The following is a 10,629-nucleotide window of genomic DNA, read 5'->3' on the forward strand; positions in this document are numbered from 1 at the left end:
CATTTGTTCTTCACCGAACACAGTATCCTATTTGTCAAAGCAAATAGAATAGAGAGCGAGGTGATAAGGCATGTGCTATGGAGGTATGAAGAAAGCTTGGGTCAGTGTATAAACTTAGCTAAGTCGGCTATTTATTTCAGCAGCAACACAATGGATAGCAGCCAGATAGAAATCAAAGAAGCAATGGGAATTGAGGCCACAACAACTATGGAGAAGTACTTGGGGGTACCTTCGATGGTGGGTAAGGATAAGAGGAAGGCATTCAGAGAATTGAAAGACAGAATGCATAATCGGCTAGCATGAAGGAATTATCGGATGCTCTCTCAATGTGGCAAGGAGGTGTTCCTAAAATCTATGTATAAGCAATCCCAACTTACACCATGGGATGTTTTCGGCTACCAAGGACACTATGCATGCAACTTAATGGCATTTCGAGTAATTTTCGGTCGAGGCAGAACAATGAAAAACAAAAGGGATCCACTGGCTTAATTGGGAGAAAAAATGTCGGCCAAAAACATTTGGAGGGATGGGATTTTGTGAGATGGAAAGATTCAATATGGCAACGTTGGCAAAGCAGGGGTGGAGATTATTAACAAATCCCACAACATTGGCGCATCAAATACTGAAGGCGAAATACTTCCTATTGACATCATTTCTTAAATCCAAGTTGGGATGTAACCTTTCTCTAACATGAAGGAGTAATCCATACCAATGCTGAAACGTGGTACCAGATGAAGGATTGGGGATGGGAGATCGACTCAAGTGTGGAAGAATAAATGGGTGCCTTTCAATGAGGGTTTCTTAATCCGATCACCCAGGGGGAACTTGATGGAGAATGAATTGGTGGAAAAATTAATTGATCACAACTCAGGAAAAAGGAAAATGGAACTGTTATACGAAAGGTTTGACGTGGATGAAGCAGAGGCCATAAGTACGATACCACTAAGTAGGAAAGGAAGCCCTGATATTATGGTGTGGCACCACGATAAGAGTAGGAGATACTCAGTTAAAAGTGGATACGGGCTGCTTTGTGAGGAGGAAGAAAACACCATGACACACAATGAAGAGACTGAGAATGGGTCTGCACCTGTACCAAACAAAATTAAAGTTTTCTTATGGTGAGCTTGTCGTGGCATATTGCCAACCATGGCTAGCCTAGCACGTAGGGGAATTAATGCTGAAGATCCAGAAAAAATACTTCATACTCTCAAAAGATGTGACGTGGCACGAAATGTTTGGCAACAACTCCACTACACATGGGATAGACAGATTGAGAATAAGGGTGACGGTACGAGGATGGAATGGTTGAAGGAATGGATAAAAACAATACCTCAAGAACAATTACAGCTGCTGGCAGTAACGAGTTGGGTGAATTGGACGAACAGGAATAAAGAAATACATGGAGAGGCAAGAACTACAACTTCCCAAGCGGCAAACTTTATTAAGTAGTTTTAGGGAGTTCAACAACGCACAAGAACAAGAGAACCAAGCAGCTAAAATGACAGATCATCGATGGAAATCCCCTCTACTTGGTTTCTACAAAGTAAATTTCGATGGCGCACTGGATCGAAAGGAAAAAAAAAGGACGGAGGAAGGGTTGTCATCGGCGACTTATAGAGCCGATTCATGGGGGCATGTGTTGTTAAGATTTATAGGGTTGATGATCCATTCATGGTTAAGGCGATAACTTTTGTCCAAGCGTTAAACTTTGCCAAAGAAATGGTATTTCAATCTATAATAATTGAAGGTGACACTTGAGGAATCTACAAAAAAGTGCAGCAGAAGGAGCCTGACTTTTCTCTTGTAGGTGCGATGCTTGATAAGGCCAGGGAACTAATTGGCAGTTTTTTTTTTTTTAATTTTTTAAAAGTAAATAATTATTTAATATATTATATTTGATAATTTAAAATAAATAATTATAAATCATATATTTAAGATATTTTCAATAAATAATCACAGATAAAATTTAAATTAAAAATTTTTTATTCAAAAAATAAATTTAATTAATTAAACTAATTATTTATTAATAATAAATAATTTTATTAATTGTGCATTGATGCATGTAGGATGAAACGAATGTAGTTGCCCACAATTTAGCTAAGTACGGATTAGCTGCAAATATGTACGTGGACTGGATAGAAGAACCCCTTATTATTCTCATGTAATGCCTTGCAAGCGGATTTCTTTGATAATGAATGAATGATGACAATTTTTCAAAACAAAAGTGTATTGAATTATTTCCAATAAAAAGGATCATAATTCTTCTATTTATTATATCTGAGTTGACTGATGGATGGTTGTAGCCTTTTAGTTGTAGGAAGGAAAATGGATGGGTTTCTATGGACCGATTAAATTTGATTAAAACCGTAATTTTGAACATGTTTAGAATAGTACAAGTAAGGTTTGATATACCTTTAGATAAGGTTAGGGTTTAAAGATTAGATGCTTGAATCAATCATATTTTGATTTAGTAATAAAGACAAGGTTTTAGAATTTTTAGATCTTTAAGTTTAATTTTTACTATATATATATATATATATGTTTGGTTATCTAATTATATTTAAGTTTGTAATTTTTTATCCACTAGATAGAAGATAAGGATAGGAGATGGAGATTCGGATCTTCATCTTATCTGTTTTTCTAAGCTTTTTTAATCATTAAACTAAGAAGTTAAAAATTTGTAACTTATTAATTACTTAATTAATTATTATAATTTGATTATAATATAATAATTAATGATATAAATATAAATTTGATTATGATTATAATTTTAAAAAATTAAATATTAATTACTCCAAACCGACATATCATGAAATACCCCAAAAAAATTCTAGTATAAAACCCAATTATTGTAGGAAACAAACTTTTTAAATGGTATTTTTCTACGTTTGATTATTATTTGTTGTTTTAATTTATTGATAAGTTATTAATTTTAAATTTATTTTGTGTAATTAATGACTTAATTTACTTAATTTTATATTTTAACTTCTTGAATTATACTTTTAGATAGAGTTAAAACGAATTTAAACTTTTAATAAAGTATTAATTAACGAATATAATTAGTTGATATTCCATTTGGAATAGATTATAAATAATTAAAATAATATATAAGATTCGGATATAACAAAAATGGATACTTAGTTATTTGAAATTATTATTGTTTGATGAATGCAAAGTATTAATAGAGAAAGCAACACATGAAAGATTGTAATACCGGCTGTGACACGCTAGAATATGAAGATAATGGTCAGAGCATCAAAAACACCACATAAACCAAACACCTAACCACACTTCCTTCCTTCAACTGTTCACTGTACACACAAAACTGCTGTAGGGGCCACCACCACGCACGAGAATAAGCCCACATACAGATAAAGACCCAGCAAAGAGAAGGAAAAAATGGAGCTTGTGGTCCTAACTCATCGACCCTCTTTCCTTTACTCGGGTCTCGTGCTTGTGTCTCCGTCTCTTTCTCTCTCACTGTTTTGCTCTTTTATCTCTCTTTAACACTTAATACTTGTGGAAAAGTATATGTTTTTTTTTTTTTTTTGTTATTGTTAAAGGTTTTAGTTTTGTTGGAAGATGAAAGCAAGAGAGAAACAAAAGATAGGGAAGGCAGATGTGCAGTCTGATGATGATGGATGCAAGCGGCAATTTGGTGGGTCTACGGAGGATGATGATGATGATAAGAAATGGAAGGGCCTGGTCGTCCGTGGTGTTGATGGTAGTGGGTCTGGGAGGAAGGGGTCAACTGCTGCTACTGTTGGTGTTGGTGCTATGAAGTGTTGTCAGGCAGAGAAGTGTACGGCTGACCTGAGTGATGCAAAGCAGTATCATAGGAGGCATAAAGTGTGTGAACATCATTCCAAGGCTCAGGTTGTGCTTGTGGCTGGAATTAGGCAGCGTTTTTGTCAACAATGTAGCAGGTTTTGGCTCTATTATTTGTTCTGCTGGATTGTTTTTACTTTTAAATGATGTGAATTATTCAGTTTGTTATGGCAACCTTTGAACATTAATATCTGGGTTTTAAAAGATTCATGTGGTTGATCCCAAAAAGTTGGAATTTTTGAAGCTTTGTTGAATAAAGTTCAATTAGTTTGATTTGTAAGATACTAGTGGAAAAACTTGCAAATTTTATTTTACTTGCTTCAAAAGGATTTACGAGGTTAATCTCAAAAGATTAAAGCTTTATATCTTTTGTTGAGTGAAAGTTGCCTCCAGTGGTAAGATAAGGTTAGGATACAACAGTCGAACAAATTCTTTTACAACACTTTAACGGTGTTGGCTTTCCTTTACTCTGCTAGTAATTGAATTTTTTATTCATTCACTTATAATAGAGGCAGAATATTTGGTCAAATTTTGAGATAATGTTGTTTTATGTAGAAAACCAGGGGCGCATATGTGGTTAAAGCAATACAACTTGATTTAACTAATAATTTGTAGATTTGCGAACCTCTTTTATTCATGATTGGTTTGAAGAGTCTTTTAAAGTGCTATCATATACAGTAGTCTTATAATTAAGTTGAGTTTTTCTACCTTCACTTAATTTTAATTGGTTTTAAATTGAATTTGTTTTTTTCAAATGTTGTAAGTGAAAAGGTTTTTGTACTTTTGCTTATATGTGATTAGCGCATGTTAAAGTGATACTATCTCATGTCTTATAATATAATTTTATATTCAAATCGATACTTTTTATTTTCATTTAATGGTAATTAATTTTAAATTAAATATTTAATAGTCTAATCAGTTGTTTAATATGGATTTACTATGTATTTTAATCCTTGTAGTCAGATGATTTTACTAACATGCCTCGTCTACTTTTCTTATGATATTGGATTTTACTGCAACTGCCCTCTTTTCAGGATGATTTCATTCATTTCATTTAAAGTTTTTTTTTTTTTTTGGCCTCCTTTGCTTGGTTATTAAGTGCGGGAGCGTTTTGCCACCTTCATTTCTTACAAAAGGTTATCTAATTTTTCTGATCGAAAATGATTTAATGCAGATTCCATGAGCTCTCTGAGTTTGACGAAGCCAAAAGAAGTTGTCGCAAGCGTTTGGCTGGGCATAATGAGCGACGGAGGAAGAACGCCATTGAAACTCATGGAGAAGGCTCAGGCCGCGAAGGAACAGGCACCCAGTTGAAGCATATGATCTGTGGCCAGGTTGATGACGGGGGAAGAATTAAGTTGACTATCCAAGAAAATTCCACTTGCAAACATTTTCAGATCAGATGATCGCTAAATTGTTTGCTCTGAAACATGCATGCTCTCTCTCTTCTGTCATCCTAGGGATGTAATGCTAGTTGTATTAACATTCTGTGTTATTTATGTATTAAAGATTTGTATTTAGGTCAAATAGACGAGTCAACAACAGTCAGACATCCATATATCGGAATGCTATTGGCTTACCCAGTTTACTCAGTTATGCACGTAATGCTTATCCTGCTAGGTTAGAATTTTGTCGCATGTGCTTCCTTCACCATCACCATGCCTTTTACTCATTATCTATTATCATTATAGTCAAATTTTTTAAAGGGAAATCATGTTAAAATCAACTTGTCTGCAAGAGATTGGATACATTTTGAATCTCTATTTAGTATATGAAGAGTGCTTGAACATTTATATATATATATATATATTTTTTTTTTTTGTCAGAGATTCAGCTATTTGTTCACTCATTCTAGATCTTTTTCTATCAACTGATTCCATGGTCTAGATATGATAGCAGCCTCTAGCACTGATTATGGTAGAATGATGGATTATGCTCCTGGTAACTTTTGGTTGCATGCACCTGCCTAAGGGAGAAGGATAAGCTAATATTGAAAGCCATTCTGTTTTTGTGATCTAAGTCTTAACTGTTCCTCGGTAGGAAGATGATATAACAATTTAAAATACAACATGATAACACAACATAAAAGAAAATGACATGGATTAAATTTTAGCAAAATTTATGAGTTTAACAAAAAAAATTTTTTTTTTGTGTCAATATAAATTATGATAGTTTTTTGTGTAAAATATGATAAATATACAACTATCAATGTTTTACTTATAGGAATATACGAATTGCTAGAGCAATCCTGCAAGAGGTTTTATATTGTTTTTGAGGAACTTGAAATGCCGTGGAAATTTGTTTTTAATTTTCATCTTACTGGAAGTAAATATAATGTTCATATGAGGAGTAAAAATGCATTTCTGTAATCTGATGGCTCATGGTGGTGGAATTGTGGCATTCCTCCATGGCTATCCCTACTCTACATTTTGCAGGTTTTTTTTTTTTTTTTTTTTTTTTTTTGTGCATTCTTTGATATGTATTTGTTTTTCCTTTTTATCTCCTCTTTCTGCAGGCTAAATTTGGCATGTGACAAGCTGTAATTCTACATTCCTTGATTATGCTTCTCCCTGTACATGATTAAATGCTCTCCTATTGTTGGTGAAAAATGAGAAGAACATGCTGCTATTTCACTCAGACATAGTTACAAGTTACGACTGACCAAAGAAATTTACTCAAGATTTAATGGGCTTTTTATTTTTACTTTTTTTTTTATGAGAAAGCAAAAGGTAAACAATATTACCGTCAAACGACATATGGAAAAAATTTATGTCACTAAAGGAAGCTTCCCAGAATGAGCAGCAATTTGTCTTACAACTTGGCTTGTTTTAAGGAGTTGTTACCTCTCATGTGTGTGTTTTGATATTTTCGGTTCCAAGTTGCATCCGTTTTAAATCATATTATGATATGGCTGATATATTGCATCTTGTATCGGTATTTTGTATTTTATATTTAATAGATGTAAAATATAAAATTATTATATTATTATTCATATTCAATATCAAATATAAATATTTTTTATTACTTTTTTAAAATTTATATATATAATTTTATCCAAATTTTAAATTATATCAAATTTATATAAAATTTTCATTATTTTCATATTATCTCGTAATATCATATTTAAAATTATTGAATTTACCTAACACTAATTAAAATTGATAATAATCTATTACTATTTGTCTAATCTGTCATCGTCACATTAGCTTTCATTATTTCAGAACTGAGCCACAGATGGTGCATATCAGCACAGGCTTTGGCATGCATTTGTTTATTTTTTCCTATCCTTCGTAGTTTCTACATTTACGTTACTAACTTGACGTAAAATATGTATCTCTTTTATCGACAGGTAGTTAGTTTAATTACTTAAGATTTATTATTTTTAATAAAAAAATTTTGAATTTAAATTTTATTAGTAATTGTTTATTAGAATCATTTTAAATATATGATTTATAGTCATTTGTTTTATATTATCAAATATTATATATTTTGTTGTAATTTAAAGAACTAAATAATTTATCTCAAGTTTTTTTTTATTAAAAGAAAATATATTAATATATATATATATATATATAAAACAAAATTAAAACTTGTTGAGGTTGACGATGAGGAACCTAAAATTCATTTTTGGTTTTGGTTCTATTTTCCAATATAAAAGTAGTAGTTTTAATATTAAAAAATAGAAAAAATAATAGTAGTATTAATAGTATGACCTAAATTTCATGTCTACAGATTTTCCTAGTATGCAGTATGGACTGTTCAGATGAGCCCTCATAATTCAAAGCTTTTAATTTTGCTACCATTCGTGTCTGGTTGCTTGTCAAAACTCAAAATTGCATTTCATATTTTCTCAAAAAAAAAAAAAAAAGGTTCTTTCATTTTTTTCATGTTTTATATTTTTAGTACTAATAAAAAATTAAAGCTTAACTTTAACTTATTTTTAGTATTTTCCGTTGCAGTATTGTTTCGATGAGTAATATAAATAATATAAATAATTTATATCGACACGTTAAATATAAAATATATATTTTAATTTTTTTAAGTTAATATTTTTTTATTAAAATTTTAAATCATATCACATTTGAATTTTTTTCATATCACTATCATATTGTGTCATTTTATCATATTTAAAATTATAGGTCTAATTATGTTCAAGATAAATTAAAAAGTTAATATATATTTTTTATTTAGAGAAAATAAAGTAGAATTCGATTCTTTGAGTAGATTACATGCATAACGAACTTATAAATTTTTATTTTGTAATATAGATGAAGAGAAATAATTTCATTACGTGAAGTTTTTAAATTTTAAAAGTGAAATTAGTAGAGTATTAACATTGTTATTTGTAATGATAAATGATAATTTTGGTTCTTTTTTGGTAAATTTATTTTGAATTTTTGAAAGAATAACATGAAGAATTGTTTTTTTAACCTTAATTTTAAATAACCTCCATAGTAATTCTAAACAATAAGGGAAAAATTAGTAGTATTGGTGCTGAATTTTGAGTTAAGGGGGAAAATCTTGAAAACACAAAAAGAAGAAAGTAATCGATTAAAGGCAAAGGCTGGGAGTTTTCCTAACGTTTGCACTTTACACTCAAGTCAAAGCTTTTTAAAAGTTGTGATGAACCTCAGTTTTAAATTGTAGTACCAAGACCAAGCTATATCTTTTAGTGTAGTAGCTAGTCCTTTTGTATATAAGAGCTCAATTCACTCATTGCATTATCATGTTAGTTTGGTAAAGCTCTAAATGATCAAAAGGGTCAGTAGTACCATCATAAGTCTTCAAAGTCGACATTTTGAACCTTTTTGAAAGCATGGTTTTGTTAATCTCCTAGGTAAAGAGTAAGGTCTCCAAAAATTTAAGCTCATCCTTGAAGGCAACGACTTTTCCTTTCAGCTCATTTTTCATGGCCAGTGTTTTAACTTTTATGTCTCTATTTGGTTGGGGCTTTAGGTCGACTTGTTTAGATTTTTATGTGGTGACTTATGTTGACGTGTGAATATGGTAGTGACTAGTTGGAGTGTGGGTTCCTCTTCACGTGAGGCTGACAAGGCTTTAACTTTTTCATAGCTTGGTTACCTTTTAGTTGGTAGTCTTTCAAGGGTGATTAGGTTAGGTACTTTGAAAGTTTTAAAAAATGTGAGGCTTTGAATCATATCTTTGAGGGACAGTAACTATTGGGTTAAGGCTTAGAATTGCTCTATTGTAGGGCTAACCTATGCAAGTGCAAGTCAATCTGTGAGTATGATGGTATAGGTTTTGATTCCACTTTAGGCAGTTGGTTTACCATTCTCAAGAACTCTCTTTTTAGGTAGCATGGTATATTAGCTTTGCTGTATAATGAATAGTCCCTTACTTAGCGTGCTAAATGTTGGTGCCGAGCTTCGAGTTAAAGGGTAAAATCTTGAAAACATAAGAGGGATAAAAAAATGGTTAAAGGCAAAAGCTGAGAGTTTTTTTAGCGTTTGCACTTCATCGCTCAAGTCAAAGATTTGTACGAAAAGGAATTTGAATAAGAACTATAACAATAGAAGAGTATGAAATGTTTAGATAATACTTGAATGATCTTATTTATAGATGAAGGTGAAAGGCATAGTCAGTCCTGTAGCTAGGATGACTTGGTAGGCCGAGTTGACTTGGACGTTGATCATTTATTTAAGAAGTGACAAGTCAGCATAAAAAGGCTTTTAGGTAAGTTGATAAGGTGGTCAAGTTAATGTGGCATTATACATGTTAGGTTGGCTTAAAAGTCATAAATGCCCCTAGTTGTTTACTGTAATCTCTAATGAGGAAAAGGTCATTTTGCCCACTAGACCCAAAAATGCCCTTAACAAGTAGAATGATAATGGATAATAAATAAATGAATATTTGGTACTATGTGATCTTATTATGTTAGATTTGGATATTTATAAACAGATAATAGATTTAGATAGTAGATAATAAAAAAAATGAAATAAATGGATATTTTAATGAATTTATATATTTATTAGATAGATTAGTAAAAGAAGTTGATTGTAAGCTTAATGAGGATGTAGAAATAATGTAAGAAAATATTACAGTTGAAATTCAAAGGGCTACTAAAGAGATACTTGAGAAATCTAAGGGTAAAACACCATTATGAAAGAAATCTTGGGGGTGGAATGAAGATGTGTAAAAGGTAATTAAAGCTAAGTGGTACTATTTTAAAAATTTATGAAACAATAGGGAGGAGAAGAGTTATCGTAAGTATAAAATAGTAAAAAAATAAACGATGAAGGCTTTTTAAGACTCAAAGAATAGAATCCAAGATGAGTTATATAGAAAATTAAAGACAATAGTTGAAGAAAAAAAAACTGTTCAAAGTTGCTAAGATGAGGAATAAGAATAGTAGAGATCTTAATGGGGTTAGATGTATCAAAGGCAATGACAAAAGAGTTTTAGTGAAGGATGAGGAGATTAAAAAGAGAGAAAAATTATTTTGATAATCTCTTTAATAGTAATTTTGAGCATGATATAGGTGAGTTGAACATATCTTCTCAAGATGTATATCATATATTTAAATGTAATATTAAAAACTACGAAGTTAAAGAGGCTTTGAGAATGATGAGATTAAAGAAAACTGTAGGACCAGATGGAATCCCAATTGAAGTCTAAAAATGCTTGGGTGAAATAAGGATAAGATGGTTGATAGATCTTTTCAACAAAATTTAACGTACCTAAAAGATGCCAAAAGAATGGAGGAAGAGCACTATTGTGCCTGTATACAAGAATAAATGTGATGTACAAGATTATTCGAACTATCGAGGGATAAAACTTATG

The 10,629-nt window shown here is 31.3% G+C and overlaps 1 protein-coding gene across 1 annotated transcript; it reads left to right on the forward strand.

Annotated features, from left to right (window-relative positions):
• Window positions 1-3,401: 3,401 nt before the first annotated feature.
• LOC111298481 (squamosa promoter-binding protein 1-like) lies at window positions 3,402-5,458 on the forward strand. Its single transcript, XM_022893195.2, has 2 exons — window positions 3,402-3,926; window positions 5,003-5,458. Exons 1-2 carry the CDS (start codon window positions 3,583-3,585, stop codon window positions 5,232-5,234), a joined length of 576 nt encoding a protein of 191 aa, XP_022748930.2. The 5' UTR covers window positions 3,402-3,582; the 3' UTR covers window positions 5,235-5,458.
• The last annotated feature ends 5,171 nt before the right edge of the window (window positions 5,459-10,629 follow it).

This window comes from Durio zibethinus, chromosome 16, assembly GCF_047325235.1.
Source record: "Durio zibethinus cultivar Kanyao isolate XHJ-2024 chromosome 16, ASM4732523v1, whole genome shotgun sequence".
NCBI classification, from domain to species: domain Eukaryota; kingdom Viridiplantae; phylum Streptophyta; class Magnoliopsida; order Malvales; family Malvaceae; genus Durio; species Durio zibethinus.

Bases quoted from the DNA above. Each gene is read 5' to 3' on its own strand.
- LOC111298481 (XM_022893195.2), top strand. From the start codon at position 3,583: ATGAAAGCAAGAGAGAAACAAAAGATAGGGAAGGCAGATGTGCAGTCT. The intron at 3,927-5,002 runs GTTTTGGCTCTA...GATTTAATGCAG, and splicing joins TTTTGTCAACAATGTAGCAG to ATTCCATGAGCTCTCTGAGT.